The sequence below is a fragment of the Eupeodes corollae genome, chromosome 1 (assembly GCF_945859685.1).
Source record: "Eupeodes corollae chromosome 1, idEupCoro1.1, whole genome shotgun sequence".
NCBI classification, from domain to species: Eukaryota; Metazoa; Arthropoda; class Insecta; order Diptera; family Syrphidae; genus Eupeodes; species Eupeodes corollae.
In genome coordinates, this window is record NC_079147.1 from 1920930 (window position 1) to 1939751 (window position 18822).

The 18822-nt window shown below is 31.8% G+C and overlaps 1 protein-coding gene across 2 annotated transcripts; it reads left to right on the forward strand.

Moving 5' to 3' along the window:
• Positions 1–7932: 7932 nt before the first annotated feature.
• LOC129942789 (solute carrier family 25 member 45) lies at positions 7933–17635 on the forward strand. Of its 2 annotated transcripts, none has more exons than XM_056051858.1 (6): positions 7933–8089; positions 15912–16024; positions 16082–16322; positions 16388–16502; positions 17069–17342; positions 17407–17635. In XM_056051858.1, exons 1-6 carry the CDS (start codon positions 8044–8046, stop codon positions 17545–17547), a joined length of 930 nt encoding a protein of 309 aa, XP_055907833.1. In that variant the 5' UTR covers positions 7933–8043; the 3' UTR covers positions 17548–17635. The 2 variants fall into 2 exon arrangements, with proteins under 2 accessions (XP_055907833.1, XP_055907834.1); XM_056051859.1 differs by having other exon boundaries at positions 8072–8089; positions 16099–16322.
• The last annotated feature ends 1187 nt before the right edge of the window (positions 17636–18822 follow it).

Sequence of the window (18822 nt, forward strand, 5' to 3'; positions counted from 1 at the left end):
GGCACGTGGTTGCCCACGTAATTGATAGTATTGTCAAATTACATGACATGACACCTTAATCACTTTGACCGAACCGATTGGGTACCCCTTGGGAATGGGTCTTATGATGGATGGAAATGGAAACATAAACTCATTCATAGCAAATACATTAACTCTCAATTTCACACATTAACTCACACAAACACACTTACACCAACACCAACACACCAATACGAACGACAGGAAGTTAGTAAAGATTATTAAATGAAGTACGGTAGAATATTGAAAGCATTCGTATCTAATCAAAACAACAAAAGAGAATATTTTCTTTTAAGATTTAAGAGTTTTTTTCTTGTTTATTTTTAAAATGTATATTTTATTAGATTATTATTACAAATGAAGGAAATATCCATATTTTGTTTTAAAATTACACAAAAGAAGAAAAAAAAAAAACAAAAAAAGTATATATATAATTATATTGATTCAGATTTAAAGAACAAATTAAAAAAAACAAAAAACAATATAAAAATGATATATTAATAATGAAATAAAAATTAGTAACGTATATATACGAAATTATTAATACTACTATTATTAAATTACAACAAATATTTTAAATACAAGGTGTATCATTTGTCTGTGCTGAATAATTGAAAGATCAATCAAGAATAAAATAAATATTAAAAATTTAATGAATTTATGACTTATTTAAATAAATACTTGGAACATTTTTTTGTTTCAAGAGATATGGTGAGTGAGATAAAACGCAAAAATGGCTCTCATGAGCTATAGATTTGACTTTAGTTAAAGCTAAATCAGTACGTGTTAAATTGTAATATATTCACCAAAAAATATTCAATACCAGTGTTATCGAGGATTTTTACAATTGAAACGATATCTGATTATATCGCCATCCAACAGGTAACGCTTGATTCCAACTTCTGCCTTACTTTGGACTTCAGAGATCGGTTTCTAAACCGTACTACGTGAATGTGGAAGCCTTTGCTCAGTTTTTTTTTCTTTAAACTATTGATGTCATATACAAGAATTCCTCAAGTGTCATTGTTATGAATTGTTGGAATTTATTAGAATCTTTTCACAACGAAAATTGTTGATCGGTCAACATACGATTATCAAAAATGAAAAAGAAAAATAAAGAGCATTTTTATAGCATTAAGTGGTAGAACATGCTCCTAATTTCCTGGAAATATGTAATAAAAATTGCTGAGATAATCAATAAAACATTTGGTAAATCAAATATTTATTTTTTTTTAACAAAAGGATGTAAAACAAAGAGAGGAATCAATTAAAAGCATTGGTTTATTGTATATTGGAAAGTTGTTTTCAATTTTTTTTATAAACAAATCATTTGCATTGACAGTTCAACAAAAGCTCTCGAGAAACATTTAGGAATCCCGGAAAGACTGTTACCAAATAAGTTCGTAGTGGAAAATGTCAAAACTTTGCAGTATTAACGGATTTTGTGATATAGTTTTTCGTGATTCGTAAAAGTTTCAGATTACTATGGAATTCATAATAGGTCTGAATATTGTTACAAATCGTAACGATCTGACTTTTTTAATAGTTAACAATCTTTAACAAAAGTTAGAAAACAAACAGTCCTCTTACCACGCTGTGCCTTTCCATGCCCTTGATGCGACAGCTCCTTACCTCTTCCTTTTTTTTTCTTAAGTTTAAACGTATGTACACAAAAACTTTTGAATTCTTATTAAACTTCGCATTTTGGGAACATAAATCATACCCATAATCTCTACACTTACATATTTACGGTCCCATTCGAGCAAGGGCGGATCCAGACTTTTCATCAGGGGGGGTCATACACTTAGATGAGTTTTTACTCACCGCTTAAACATGTTCTTTAATGTTTTGTAAACGAGGCTAACAAAATTAAATAATTGCTAAAATGACAACTTTAGTTATAAAATTATTTTACAACACTGTTGTCCAGCAAGGTATGATATAACTATTTAATTTGGATGACTCCCTACATATGAAAGCATTCCAAGATTACAACAGTTTTTTAAATATGCCATATTTAAGAGCTAAAACACAATAGTTAGGGTTTTTGGTACATTTCGCGAAGAAATGTAGGAAATTGTTTTGAAACGTTTTTCCAAAAATACAATACACTTTTCTTGTTTTCATTTCTATTAATGGAAAAATTAAGAAAATGAGACAGGATCTGATATGTAGCAATGTCGGGTTTTTTTAACTCAATTTTCGGGAGTCTCTTATTACTTATTAAATTTCTATCGTTATCAATCTGCTTACTCGTATTTTGATCTTAAAGGCGTCAACAAAACTTACAAATTGTAGAGATACAAAGGTTTTGTTCTTGAATTTAAGGAACGTTGCATTTAAGTACATAATTTCGCTAAACAAAAATAAATTAAAACAAAGTAAGGTAGGTAAACAAATAAGATATGAGGAAAAGTTTTTGTAGCCCTCACAAATTACACGTTTTAAAGTTTTTATGTCAATAGATATGAAAAGTTTATTATGTTTTTCACTTAGCCATTAGTTTAACAAAAGTGTCGCTTGATTGGGACATTTGTAATGTTGAAATTCGTGTTTAAATCTCAGTTCTTGAGCATCCAAAGCAAAAGTAGATTTATTTAATTTTTTAAGATCTTTTGTATTCAAAATAAACCCAATTTTTAAAGAAATAAAATGCACGACTCGGTTACTAGAACTTGCTAATTTCATCCAAAACAAAAAGTCTGTTTAAAAATATTTCGTATATTTTAAGATTTAGTTAAGAGTTTTGTAATCAAAATTAGTATTTTTTTTAAATAAAAAAAATACATTTCTGATCATTGACAAGAGCTTGCACAGAGAGAAGAGTTTTAAAATCGTTTTTTTTTTTTAAATAGTTCTTAGAAAACTTAAAATAAAACAATGGTTTTTTGAGGGGTACCCTTCTGGAGCAATACGAAAATATGTTTTTTCTTGTAGAAAGGAAAGTTTTAGAAAAATCACATGTTGCAACAAAACAATTATTATGGGAACTGCTGTTATTTTTGGAATTAATATAATGAATAAAAGGCCTTACACTAATCGGCTGAAAATCTTAATTTTAATCAACACAATTGTTTGTAGGGGCCATAAAAGACAATCAGACGGAAGAAATCGGGGTACCCACTTTTTTCGACTTCTCTACCGTCGTAATATCATATTTGATTAAAAGGTCTAGCTTGAAATTGTTTACTAATGCAAAACTTGTTATATAGTTCTTATGTGTCGCAAGTACAAATCACTTAAATAATCACTATTTATGTGAGTCAAAAAAATGTAATAATAAAATTGAAGGCTAGTTTAAGGAATTTAAAGGCAACTTAAAAAGAATTTTTATGAAAATAATTTTAAGCATGTTTTCAAGTTTTTTCAAATTCTTAATTGAGTAAAATCAAAAGTTTTAGTTGTTTTTGACAGCAAACCACTTTTTAGTGAATGTCGTTAAATTACTAACAAATCTTTAGATGAAATCTTTACTTATACAACTTAAATGTATAAGCTTTATGGCTCATATGATCCTCCCCCTGGATCGTCCATTTTCAAAAGTTGATGAATTTAGGCTGTGCTTTTGGAATAGGGCTGAATATCCTATTTACATTATGATCATGGTCCAATATTCAGTCAAAAGTAGTACTTTTAGCAACAAAGTTTAAGGATGTAAAATACAAATATTGTTTTCATATATGTACAAAAAATAAATTATTCAAAATATAATGGGGGTCATATCATTAACGCAATATGATTAGTTTTGAATTGAAGGAAATTCCCTCCCTCCCCCCCCGGGATGCGCCATTGCATTCGTGGGCTGTAAGTAATAATAATAATAACCAATTGAACCGAAATCCTTCAGATTCATCTCATACCAAGAAGATATGAACAATTATTTAAAAAAAAGTACATCCAATTAATGAATTCAATTTATTGAATTCGAGTTTGAAGTCATATTCAATTCTGTGATGTTTTAATTCATTTTCTATTTTATCAACAGCCCAGAGATGGGAGTTATAGTCAAGCTTTGGACGTATGTAAGTCTTGTAGATAATAGTCAGACCAGGAGGGCTGAAATATTTCTTGCATCGCCTAAGGAAACCCAAACACCTTGCAATTTACTTTACCTTGTCGCAATTTAATGAGCTTATCATATTTTGTCGTTGCAGTTCCACATCCGAAGAAGAGGGATGTGAGTCTGAAAACGAGTATGAAAAGCCAGCCGTCAGTGAAACAATATATTGGATTAGATGTTACAGACAGGAGATCATTAATAAAAATGAGAAAGAGTGTTGGAGATAGAACAGAGCCCTGGGGCACACCAGCATTTATTTTATGGTTTTTAGACTTAAATCCATCCTATACTACTTGTATTGAACGATCCTGGAAAACTGCAATACAAATTGATGAGCTAATCAATAAAGCATTTGATAAATCAAATATTTCGTATTTTAAAAAAAGGATGAAAAGCAAAGAGAGGAATCAATGAAAAACATTGGTTTAGTGAATAGTATAAAGTTGTTTTTCTATGAAGACGACGCGACGATTGGCTTTTAAAATGCTTGTTTAGAAAAAAACTATTCTCTTTGACTTCTGAGCTGAGTTGTGGAATTTTACAAAATTCGACACTTCTACAAAGAGTTAAAAAACTTTAATTGGAAAACATAAATACAGAATATTCATGGAATAAAACCATAACGTCTTACAAACCTTTTATTTTCATCATTTGCTCACCATTACCATCCATTATATTAATTTAAATACGGATTACGTTTCCCCAGTGTGAATCGAAACAAAAATTGTATATACGCACTGTAAAGCTAAGCATAAAATTATATGCGTTTTTACCCCTATTTACTTTTGAAAACATGCATCGCCTGAGTTTGAGATGTTCAACGTATGTTCATACATACGATCTGTGCATCCGTACGGTTATACAAAATTCGTATACTTGGGAGAAATTCTTATCCGATCGCTTAACTCCAGGTGGTGAAAGTTACAAATTCTAACAATCTTACGGCTTCAGGCCTATAACTAAACGTCGTAATCGGAAACTTACGGAATACGCGTAGGGCTAAGTAGTTGATAATAGATGCAAAAAAGAACAGACCTCGTACCATTGCTGATTATAAATAACAGAATTTATAAAGAATTTTAAAACATGAATCGAACCCATAATCTCTTCTTTAGATTTTTAGTTACATATATTGTATCGATTATCCTGCAAGCCATCTTAAAGCCTCATGCGTACGCTATAAGTAATATTAATAACCTATTGAAACGAAAACTTTCGTATACATATCATACCAGGAAACTATAAATATTGATACACAAAATAAGGTGAAAGAACGAATTTGACTCACTGAATTGGAATTTGAATTCACCTTCTATGTAGTTTTATTTCTAATTTATCTTTTTATACAGAATGTCCAAATACGTTGCAATACCGGTAACACAAACAAACAAAATGTATGTAATTAAAAAGACCTACTTACGAAAACATTGACCTAAACTTAAATGACATCGTTAATTATTATCTCTTAAATTACATGAACCCTTATAATAAATACTTTGAAACTCCATCTGATTGGATAACAAAATCATAAAAAAGGCATTTAAACCTCACCGATTATTATATTATTACATATATGCAAAATTTTATGCCAACAACAACAGTTGAATTTTCTTAATTTTTAAAGACTTGAACTGTCAAAACGATGATGTTTTTAAAATTTAAACAGATTAGAGTAATCATTTTGAACATATCTTATGAACCAAGTAACAAACTTCCGCTTTTATTTTTACGAAAGAAACTCTGATTACACTGGTCAACAAATTTTAGCTTTTTTTTTGCCACACGGACTTTTTTAATATTTTTTGCTTTAGTTGGTGATCATAAGAAAAAATAAATAGTTAAAAAATGTGTTGGCCAAAGATTTTATTTTATTGAGTAAATTAAAATATTGCGAAATAACACAGATATTGTTAATCAAAACTGTATTTTTTTATAAATGACTTAATATATCTTAGATTTTCTTCTTTTTTTCGCTTCTGGTTGGTCCCTTTTAACTGCCCAGCAGTAATCCGCTAATATATTTGGGTTCCATTTGCCCTAGTACCGCTTTTCCATATTCAAAATGTGTTGATGGAACCTCTCACCGTGCTAGGTACTAAATTGTCAGGAAAAAAATCCAGGTGGGAGTCTAAAAAGTGGATCTTAAGTGACATGTTGCAACCCAAAGCTTTATATGTCATTAACAGCTCGCTAACCAACTCCCTGTAGCTGTCACTCTTGTGGTTACCCGACAAACTTGCAACAACATTTTTAAAAGCCTTCCATGCAGATTTTTCTAAATCGCTTACTTTTTAGACGAGATTCTAACAGTTCTAATTTTTTTGGACAAATTTAGATTTCCAGCTAAATCATTTAAGTCTCCTTAAGTTATGAAATGTGGCACGTTTGCCATTCCTTTAAACTGAAAGTCATCGTTCTCGTCAACACATTTACCTGAAGTGGACGGGTGTGAATGGTTATTCTCAACAGATATAGTTGCAACTAGTAATATTTCTGGCAATTTTTTACAATTAGAGACTGGTCTTATAGCCGAAGATAAGTTAGGGTAAATAACAGTATTTTTTTCTTGTATTATATACCGTTTATGTCAGTGAGACAAAAACAGCAATCAGTGATCTCGCTGTTCAGTCCATATCATGGGTACTGCAAACGGCATAGTTCGTGCGCCTTTCTTCCAGTCGGTTGAATTTTTCACACACGTTATGCAACAGACATAAGAAGCCTAGGATTTGTCTTGATGGGCGACAGAAAAACCAAAACATTGGTGATAACACTCCAACACAAGATTCGTAAAGTTTCGTCTTTGTTTTTTGAATACCAGTTCTCCATAACATAAATAGATACATAGGATCATTGTTACACTTCCTCGACATGTTCACAGGGTTAATAACAAAAAAATGCTAAAACAAAAAGGTGTTAAAATGCAAACAAAAATATTTTTAAAACGGTTTACTTGGAAGCGCTTCTGTTAATTTGCACAACAAAACTGAGGCTAATTGACACTTGACAATTGTGATTTAATAATGAGACTAGATTGACAAAACAAAATTAGCTATCAAAGTTTGTGTGACAAAACCAGTGTAGACCAGTGTTATTTATTCTATTTGATTGGGAACTTATAAAATATTTTTATAATTGTTTGTAAATTATTTTTGTTTTAGTTAATGTATTTTCCATTTACCTCAATACAAAAAATACTTTTCAGATATACACAAGCCGATCACTTGAAAGAACTCACCACCCTTGTAACCGTTAAAGAATGAAGAATATTTTCAAGGATTTTATAATATTTAAATACCTAAATATTTAAAACTTTTGCTATTTTGTAGATTATCTTGCACCCTTTTCATGTAATACATTATTTAATTTTAGAAGAATTGTCCTTTCCGTTAGTTTTATGACGAGTCCTTACCCAGTGTCTTAAAGCTATCTTTTGAACATACATACATAAGTAAGTATGCAAATAAAAAAATATTTTGTATAATTAATTCACAAACTAGATAATTCACGTATGCAGTTCATTAAAAAATGCACTGAGGCGTAAGTGTGATATTTTTTTTGAATTTTTACTTTGGATTTACAGATAATGTAATATGACATTTTTTTACCCGAACCAAAATATACAATACCAGTGAAGATAAAATATCTCATATAGTCGAAAATGTACACAAAATTTGAAAACAGTGAACTCTAAGAATATGTCTTTTTATTTAAAGCTGTTATGAGTTCCATTTCAGCACATGTTCCTACAAGTAGTTCTAATACGATTTGTTTACTCTATCTAATTATAAACTAAACGTTTGGAAAGCTTTTTCTGCGCACACATAATTGTCTTGTCGAGGTTTGCTTAATGCTTTTAGTGCGATGTTTTTTCCCGAGGTGTTCAGTTCTCTCGCGATGTTTGAACAAATAGACACACTTTTTTTCGTGCTCTACTAATAGAAACAAAAATCAAAATCATATTTATGAAGTGGGAATATTGTTCCGATTTCGTAGCCGGTTCCTTTGCTGGTAAGTAGTGACGTAAGTGAAGTGTATAAAAAGCTGATCAGTGGTTATATGGTGACGGTGTGACAACATAGGAAAATTAAAGAAAAGCGCAGTGTGACGTAATGCATTTTCTGCATAATTCAATAAATACGTACAAGTTCATTCAACTCAAACGAAAACGAAACATCTTGAGTGTAGGACAAGGTTGCGCAATGCATTTTAAACTTGACCTAAAGTCTCGCCTGCAGCGCAACAATAACAAACATGCGAGGGCGTTATGAATTTAAGTTTTGATTTAAATTTATTGGCACGTTTGCCCAAGGACAAACACTTAATTATTTTGAAAATTTTAAACAAAACAAATAGAAAATATTTCCTGAATAGTGAAATTTAATAAAACAACAGTGCTAGGTTATTTTAAACATTTTATTTAAAGTTTGAAGTTCAAATAAGTATTTGTGCCAATAGTGGATGTGAAAATCGTTTTCTTTAACAGAAACAATAAAAGTGAAATTAAATAAAATACAATTAACCACATTTGAATGTCTATATTTTAAGAAAAGTGCCTGTTTTATTTATAATATACAATGTAGGTGTATCATCAAAAAAAATAAACCATATCGTATCTGAAATGAAAGCCTTCATGATCTTCAGTATCAAGTACATTTATGTAGATAGATTATTTAGTATGTGATATTTAAGCCTAATTACAGAAATATATCATTTTAATAAACAAAAAGAAAAATTTCCTCGAGAATGCCAAAAAATAGACTTGTTTATTTGTAAACCATTTGTTGTTATTATTCATCTCATCATTCTCTCCGAGCCAAAGGGGGGTATTGCGAAAATAGTGAGATCATTGCATAATTTATTTAGCATTTGGTAGATGTTTATAGCAATTGTGTGGAGGAAGTTTCGTGTTATATTGTTTGTTAGATTTCGTGAGTATCCTCCAACTTGTGAATACTTCAAAATTGTTTTCGATATCTTCATATTATTGACAATCTCGGTTGGTAACAAGAAAGGCCAAAAAAATGGTTGAAAAGCCAAAACAATATTTCCATTTAAAAAAAAAATGTTTGATCATTTGGATGTTTGCATTCGAATATCTTTCAAAAACATTTCATTGGTTCGATCTTGTTACCATCGATTTTGTGATCGTAAAAGAATTCGGCATTTTTAAAAACTTTGCTATTGGGGTAAGAACCAGTCGGCTCACTTTCATATTTTGGTGATACGATACAGAAAAAAAGAACTATAAGTTTATGTACACTAAGGCGTGTCTAAATGGTTTAAAGGAAGTTTGCATAAAGAATAAAATGACATCATAGATTTGTATGTACCTTTGAGTCATACGAAGACTGTTTAGAATTTAAATTTTACCCATGATATAGTTTAAACATTTCAAATTGAAAAATTTCATGTGTTTTTTAAGGTAACTTTTTATAATATAACAAAACAGAATAATTGTTGTAATACATTTTGGATTACTTTATTGTGGTAGATAATTTATTAGCATTTCTTTTTTAACTACAATTTCCGGCATATTTCGGTATGTTTATGAGTTATGTACACATTTGACGACTCCATTTTCTTACTGCTTTTTTCAAACAATCCTTCAGTCACAGTCTGGTGGCTTCAATATTGGCATAAGCCAATACATTTATATAGATCCATTAAAAAAAGTAACCGAGTTTTGTTAAGTAAAACAGGCAAGTAACAGGTTAACTTCTGGAAATAGAGATGTCACCAAATTGATACTTGCAATAATTTGATCGATTGGCGCGCAGACCCTTTTCATCCCGATCACTTATTTCGCCAACGTTCAAGCTGTACTAGACAGTCAATTTTAATAAATATAATGGTGATTTTTTAGTGTCTTAAGGATTGTCTTCGCTCCACTACAATATTGCTTATTGACGAAGTCGTTTTGTCGCTAAAGATCGAAAACATTGCAAACCCAGATTTGAAAAAAAAATATTTTTTTAATAACAGACCAACGCGCGAGTAGAAACATAATAAATAATAAACAGTTTTTATTAAAGTTCCCAAAATTGTTCAGTTTTTATAGGACAGTAAAGTAAAAAGGAAAAAGAATATAGAAACTTTTCTCGTGTGAAAGGGGTTTAAAAAAAAGATACAAAAGTGACCATACTACATCAAGTAATACAAATTGAGATATTGGGTCATATGCAAAAAGACGAGTTCAAGCTCTTTACTCACTTTTCTGTGAACTTTCTTAAAGTGGTATGCAACAAAAATACAGAGACCGAGATTGATCTCAAGCTGTGAGTTCGAACTCAAAGTGTTGAGATCTATATCTCAACGAAAGCTCTATGTGAGAAAGTTCTAGTTTTGATATGCAAAAAGAGGATGGGTTTTATCTTACTTACTTGATAAACAACTATGAAAATGGACGAGTTTTTGAATAATTTCGATAAAAATCATGTTTACAAAAATAGAAGATGTCCAATTGTTGAAAGTTTTCGAAAACTGTATAGGTTTAGTGAAACAGGTTTGCAATTATTGACAGATGAGTTTTTGGGCCCAATCCTTTAAACACGCGGTCGGTGGTGTTTTGACTCATCAAAAAAAAACTCAGGAATTTTCTTCGTTATGTAGGAGATCCTGGATTTCAAAGGTTCTTGTTGTAGGCGTTGCATTTGTGTCAAACATTCAACGATATCTAGGGTTGTACAGCAAGTGTTTGGATCATATTCCCATACACTTCTAAAGAAATAGAAAAAGCGCAAAGGTTATGGTGCAGTTAGTATGAGTTTATTTGGGCCATTGGTGCTCTGAATTATACACATGCGCGTATAAGGAAACCACTCTACTCAATAAATGTACAGGCTACATGCAACATGCGGATGAAAAATGTACAAGCATCAAAATAAGCAATTCTTTTTCCCAGTCCTAAGGAATTATTTTGTTATTTCCAGTTTTTTTTTTCTATCTATGTTGCTTTAGGCGAGACTTCATATTTGACACTTTTTTAGTAATTTTTTTTTTCACTTCTATGATTTTAAGAATAGCATCTCCTTTTCTTGCCTCTTAAACTGGTAACTGCTACTTCTCCAGTAAAACTTTATTTAGTTTCAGTTACTAGATATTCACTTAAATGGTCAGTATTATTGTTTACACTTTCATTTTCGCTTTCAGAAGACATTTTTCCTTCTTGACTCGACTGACCACACAGAAATTACTGTTTTGTGCAGGTGTATGCAAAGAGCTTTGAGATCGTCAGCTCTGACTCTGAGAACTTTTTCATCTTTAAGCATATGACCCATGCCTTAGCCAATGGTACAAAAATTGACTACTCTCGTAAAAAAAAATATGCATAAAACTACTATAGCATCAGTAAGTCCCGCTCAAAAGAAACGGCAAGATTTTACGGGCTTTTAATTAAAAGAACCACGCTCATTTTAAAGCTGGCTAAATGTGGTTTTTTCAACGCGTTGACTCTCTTACGTCACAAAAAATAATTTTCTGTGCCAACGATCAATTCTTAAAACATTGACTTCCAAACAAATAAAACCCTCCGGTCAATGTTGTCCCGAAATACATTGACGAAAATGTGAGAACGTGATTGATTATCGCTTGCTATGCGTTGGCTCGCAAAATTGGCTATTCATGTGTTGGTTACAGTCAGGCTCTTGTGCGTTTTGGATTTTAGTTATAAAGTGACACGTAAGCAGTAGTTGTAGAGGTTGTACGTTTCCTTAACTAGTACTAAGTATTTATTCTTTTATATAGGCGAAAGCAAGTAAAATTTGTGTTTAACACCCTTATTCTTAAAGAATAATATTTTAAAATCTAATATACAAAAGTACCAAGATAAAACTTCTTGATAGACACTTTAAAATAGATTCTTGATTAAACATATCATATTCGTTAATCCGATGCAGTGGCGCTACACGGCCATAGTTAGTATTTACAATAGGTATAGTTATAAACATATATAATATGTACCAAATGCATTAATTTAAATAAATGGTAGGAATGCAATTAAAATTTTGTCAAAAAAATTTACTTTAAATACAGTTAGAATAATTACAAAAATATTTTAAAATTCAAAATTTTAACTGAAAAATAAGTTTGTCTACAAAAATTTAAATACCATTTTATAAATCAAAAAACCGTTGATTTTTTAAATTTTTTTTTTGAAAATCGTTAGAGCGTTTTTTTTTAAATTAATTTTTTATATATACAATTTTTCAATTTTGGTCTAAAAATATTTTTGGTATGCTGTTGTTTAGAGATTAAAAATATGCGCTATACATTTGAATTTTGTAAAAAAAATGTTGATCCGTTTTTGAGATTTCGAATTTTGAAAAAAAAAATTAAAAATCCAAACAATTCAATATTTTCTTAAAAATCCAAACAATAAAAAATTGAACTTTTGGTAATCAAATATTGTTAAGGCAATATAAGAGCTTATTCAAAAAAAATTATTAAAATCGGTTGATAAATTGCTGAGAAAATTAAAAAACAAAATAACGGTTCTATGGGCGTTACCATTCCTGAGCAATACAGAAATATGTTTTTCTAAAAGAAGCCAAGTTAAAAAATAAAATCTTAGAGAAAATTAAAAAAAAAATCTATCGGTTTGTTTTTGAGAAAATTCGAATTTTCGTTTTTGGCCAAAAAAAATTTTATGGGGCCACTGTTAGTTTTGATCTTAAAAAAAAAAATAAAAAAATGCCTAACGCGAATCTGCTCAAAAGCTTAACTTAAAAGTTTGAACTCAATCGACCCAATGGTTTAGGCTGTAAAAGCGTGGACAGACAGACAAAACCGACCGGACGGAATCGCGGGACCCACTTTTTACGACTTCTCTACCATCGTAATATCATGTTTGATTAAAATCTCGAGTTCGAAATTTTGCACGAATGCAAAATTTGCCATAAAGTCCCTATATATGTCGCAAGTAAAAAATTGGAATATAAAAAATCCCTGGTGTTTTAATTGTCTATAGTAATTTTTTGGTAGAAAATCTATGGATCGAGGAAAACAGGAGTGGAATCGGCTAAAGTGATAATTGACTATCAAATTTGACTTTCACATTCATTCCGTCTGTGTAAAATGATTCAACTCAATTCAATTTGATTGAACAATTTCAGATTATAATTGTCGCAATTCATTGTTGCTATGTTGAAATTTTAAAATGATTCCTTTAAAATATCTAAATAAAAGAAATGAAATTGGCTGTTTTTAAATAACATTCTTACTTTTCTTGTGTTTTTTTTTTCGAATATCCTTAGCTTTGTCGTCTATTCATATATAAACGGTGATTTTTTAAAAGCTTGAGAACTTTTTTTTTTAAAAAAACGCATAAAATTTGCAAAATCTCATCGATTCTTTATTTGAAACGTTATATTAGTCCATGACATTTATTTTTTGAAGATAATTTCATTTAAATGTTGACCGCGGCTGCGTCTTAGGTGGTCTATTCGGAAAGTCCAACTTTGGGTAACTTTTTCGAGCATTTCGGCCGGAACAGCCCGAATTTCTTCGGAAATGTTGTCTTCCAAAGCTGGAATAGTTGCTGGCTTATTTGTGTAGACTTTAGAATTGACGTAGCCCCACAAAAAATAGTCTAAAGGTGTCAAATCGCATGATCTTGGTGGCCAACTTACCGGTCCATTCCTTGAGATGAATTGTTCTCCGAAGTTTTCCCTCAAAATGGCCATAGAATCGCGATCTGTGTGGCATGTAGCGCCATCTTGTTGAAACCACATGTCAACCAAGTTCAGTTCTTCCATTTTTGGCAACAAAAAGTTTGTTAGCATTGAACGATAGTGATCGCCATTCACCGTAACGTTGCGTCCAACAGCATCTTTGAAAAAATACGGTCCAATGATTCCACCAGCGTACAAACCACACCAAACAGTGCATTTTTCGGGATGCATGGGCAGTTCTTGAACGGCTTCTGGTTGCTCTTCACTCCAAATGCGGCAATTTTGCTTATTTACGTAGCCATTCAACCAGAAATGAGCCTCATCGCTGAACAAAATTTGTCGATAAAAAAGCGGATTTTCACATTTCGAACCGAACACTGATTTTGGTAATAAAATTCAATGATTTGCAAGCGTTGCTCGTTAGTAAGTCTATTCATGATGAAATGTCAAAGCATACTGAGCATCTTTCTCTTTGACACCATGTCTGAAATCCCGCGTGATCCGTAAAATACTAATGCATGAAAATCCTAACCTCAAAAAAATCACCCTTTACTACATATTTGTAGTAAAATGTCTATCACATTTTTCTTGTGACAGATTTTTAGGTATCAATTTGACAATTTGACAATGATCAAAATCGATTATTTTGACTGTCATTAATCAAAATTCACCTTAGTCGATTCCACCCCAGTATTTAAAAATTTAAATTTAAAACATTCTTTAAACTTTATTTCCATATTTTATGTTGCTAAGAAATACATTTAAAATATGCGTTGGCTCGGTATTAAATTCTGCCATGTCAATGTTGGGACAAATTCATTGCGATGACCGATAGTCCCAAAAACGAGTCATCCTGTCCTAATAGCATTGACTCACCCATTACACGGTCAACGCGTTGACTTAAAAATATTGGTCAATGATCTAGTGAACACGTTGTCGGTCACACGACGTGACGCCCTTGGGACAGATTGTGACGTCATTTTAAAGTCAGAGATTCAACACATTGACCGTCTAATAAAAGCTTAAGAGTTTAGCTTTCCAGTATAATTTCATCGATCTAGTTTTTGTTTGAATTTGTCTTCTTTTTATAGACATTCATGGCAAGGCAAGTCATGAAAAAATAGTTTAAAAGACATTCTTACACTAAATATAAGAAAATTCATCTAAGCTAATCGCTTTTCAAAGTAAAAATTCAATGTAATGATCTACAAGAATGAACATTTGGAGATCATCGTTTTTGTTGTAAATGAATTAATGCTATAAAATATTAATTATATGATACAATACTCATAAAATATTTAGAAAGAAGATAGATATGTAATATTTACGAATGTTTTTAGAGGTATATAACTTTAAGTTGGCAACACTATTTAAACTGGTATCCATTTTGTCAGCAATCAAATGATTGATTTCGGTGTATTTACCGAACCAATTGGCCCAAAATGTTAAGTGATGAAGCTTTTGGTTGAATGTATAAGCAAAATTGCCGCAGTTGGAGTGATGGTAATGCTAAAATGTTAAGACCCAATTACTTCCACAAAAACTGACTTTGGGTTGGTGGAATAATTCGTTAATTTTTCTTTGAAAATGATGCTGACCAGAACGTTACAGTCAATGGTGACCATGATGTGCAGGAGCTGTGATTTCACCAAGACAGCGGAGCAACATATCAGAGAGCTCATGCCATAATAGATTTGTTGAAGGAGTTGGAGTTTGGTAACCGCTAGTTTCACGTTATGCACCCGTGAATTGGTCTCTATGATCGTATGATTTAACGCCGGCAGTGAACTATTTTCTGAGGGTGTATGTGACGTCGCTTGCCTATGCTTATTAGTCCGAAACAAACATTGACGATTTAGGATATAACATTCACCGTGTCATTGCTGATATACGGCCACAAATACTGGAAAATGTCAATAAAAATTGGACCTCCAGATTAGAGAAGTCGTGGCGGTCATATACCGAAAATCACGTTTAAATTTGAATGCCAAAAAATTATCTTTTGAATAAAGTAAATTTAATTTAAGTTTAAAATTGTATTTTTGTTTTATTGAATTTTAAAGTCTTATTCCTCCACCTCTATGGATACAGGCTATAACATAAAATGTATATTCCATATCAGTCTATTTTTTAAAATGTATCATGTTTAATTTAATTAATAGGTGCGTGTGGGGTTTTAGTTGGACATCCCCTTGACACTATCAAAACATGGCAACAGGCGTCAAATTCATCAGTATTTACTGCAATTCACCAAATCCACAAACGCAACAATGGGGTAAATTTATATCTCTCTTTCGAACATTTCAAATACAAATTATATTACTCGATGAAGTTAAATGGTTTTTACAGAGGAATGTTCTTCCCATTCGTTACGACTGGAGCAGTGAATTCTATTTTATTCGGCATCTATGGCAATCACATGCGTCAACTCAGGGCAGTATGCCACAGCGATTATCAACGTGAGCAACTCGAGTACAGGCATATGTTTGTGGCTGGATCCATTGCAGGTTTCGTTCAATCTTTTATAGCTTGTCCAATTGAGCTGATAAAAGTACGACTACAAACACATAATTGTAAGTTGGCAACTCTTGTTTTGGTGTATTCAACGTAATTTATTTGATACAAATATTTTTTTAAGATTACAATGATTACATATTTGGACAAAAAAGGACTCCTTTTAAACTGTTTAAAAAAATTTGGAAAAATGAGGGAATAACTGGATTATATCGGGGATTGTTGCCAACGATGTGCAGGTAAATATAGTTCACCATCATACCATAAGAACGTATGTCTTTTAATATTCTTGATCTTTATTATGAACATTGGTAGTACATTTTCGGCATTCGTGTTTATAATTATTTACAGGGAACTACATTTATTTCAAATAAAAACAATCTTTCACTTTTATCAAGACGGGTTATTTAACATTAAACTCGTTGCTCCATGTAAACATAATTTATATAAAAACCATAGTACTTACGTGCAGTACCCGTGGCATGATGATTAGTGCGTTAGACTGTCATGCCAGAGTTCTAGGGTTCGATCCCTGCCTATGCCACAGGTACTGCCTCTTGAGAGGAATTCATAAATTCTCCAAGAGTAATTCTTGTCATGAAAAGTGCTTTTTCCTATTAGATGTTCGGATTCTTCTTAAAACTGTAGGTCCCCTTCATCCCTGACAACAGTATTCGCACACAGGAATGGTTGATAGTTATAAGACACTAGGCCCTAGTTTTCAACGAACTGTTGCGCCACCCAATTTTTTATGAAAATTATGTACTTATCAATGTTTACTTTTATTAAAAGATTCACTTTTCAGGGATGTCTTTCCATATGGCATATACATGATTACATATCGGCTCACAATGGAACAATTAGATGAGGCTGAATTTATGAAACGGAGAAAACAAAGACTCTTAAAAAAAGATGGCACGCCGAAGGTGGACATGTTTGTGACAACGTTAGCAGGAGCCTTTGCTGGTATTCTGTCCTGGGTTTGTGTTATTCCTTTTGACGTTGTTAAAACTATCATGCAGGCAGAAGAAAATGCAAGATATAAAAGCATGACACATTGCATAATGAAAAATTTCAAGGTTTGTTTCAAGATGCATTTGAGTTTCGAAAGTAATAATTTCAAAAACTGTTATATATTTAAAGCGATATGGCTGGCGAAGTTTGTTTCGAGGAAGTTGGATGTTGGTTGTTCGTGCAGTACCGGTTAATGCAGCGACGTTTCTTGGATATGAATATGCTTTGCAATGGTGCAGTAATGGACCACAACGACTTAAATATCAGTAGATGTGAAATTCTTTATATATTTGACCACTTAAACTTGTACTGTATGCTCTACCTTTAACACGAAAATAAGATTCCAATAAGCAAAGAAGTTGTTTTATTTTGAAGATGTTGAGGCAACTAAATATTAATGACTCTGAACCATTGCACGCTAAGAACACTTGTTTCTTGAGGCTGCTCAATGTCCATTAACATTCTAATAGTTATTTTATTTTTTCAATTAAACTACAAACCGATCGGACTGCTGGTCGTTTATATTCCCCTGGGAAATCCCATTAAAATTGATTCAACCTACAGTGGTGGACACGAATTTAGCGCATTGGAAAGAGTACAAGAATTTTTCTACTTTCAATTCTTTATTACTTGCAAGTAAAGGTTAATTTTTATGTACTATATTTTTACTATGACTAATTTATATGGTGATAAAAATGTGTAAATGATTGCTAAGTAAGATACGGTTTTTCGAAAAATGAAGATTGTTTGTGATTGTGTGACAAACCAATTAGTTTTTGAAAAAACGTGTACTGGAGAGATGAATCCAAATTCCGCTGGTTCGGATCGGATGGGAAAAAATATGTATGGCGTCCAAAAAGCAGGGAGTATGATCCAAGGTACACCATTAACACGGTGAAACACGGTGGAGGCAACGTTATGGTCTTGGCAGATTTTTCATGGCACGGCCGCGGCGTTGACCCCATCGTAAAAATTGACACCGAAATGGACCAGAGCGTGTACAGAGATATCCTGTTGGATCATATATGGATCATATCATACCCTACGCAGAAGACAATTTGCTGTTATTATGGAGCTTCATGCACACCACCGACCCTAAACACACTTTAAAGCTATAAGTGAAGTGTGCTTTAGAGGTGAATAAAATCGACGTTTTGAAGTGGCCAGCACAACCACCCGATCTTAACCCGATCGAGAATTTGTGGAATGATGTTGAACATCACATTGAGCAAAAAAAAACAACCAATTTAACACAATTGTGGCAGGAGATTCAAAATGCTTGGTATGCAATTCCAAAGTCACGATTAGAGGCTTTGGTTGAAAGTTTGCCAAGAAGAATTACTTCTGTACTGCAAAATAATGGGTTCCCTACCAAATACTAAAAAAAAATTAGAAATCATAACGGTAAGTAAAATTTTATCAAGAAACTGTTGAATGTGCTAAATTCGTGTCCTTACTTTTTTCTTCTTATAGATGTTGAACATATTTCATGAAGTACTTGTATAGTGCTATGTATGTATATGAAATGTAAATAAAATATATTAA

What these genes read in the sequence shown, in the direction of transcription:
- LOC129942789 (XM_056051858.1), top strand. Translation starts at nt 8,044, where the DNA reads ATGAAGTGGGAATATTGTTCCGATTTCGTAGCCGGTTCCTTTGCTG. An exon ending in TTGTTGCCAACGATGTGCAG is followed by an intron (nt 16,503 to 17,068) that starts GTAAATATAGTT and finishes TTCACTTTTCAG; the next exon opens with GGATGTCTTTCCATATGGCA. An exon ending in GCATAATGAAAAATTTCAAG is followed by an intron (nt 17,343 to 17,406) that starts GTTTGTTTCAAG and finishes ATATATTTAAAG; the next exon opens with CGATATGGCTGGCGAAGTTT.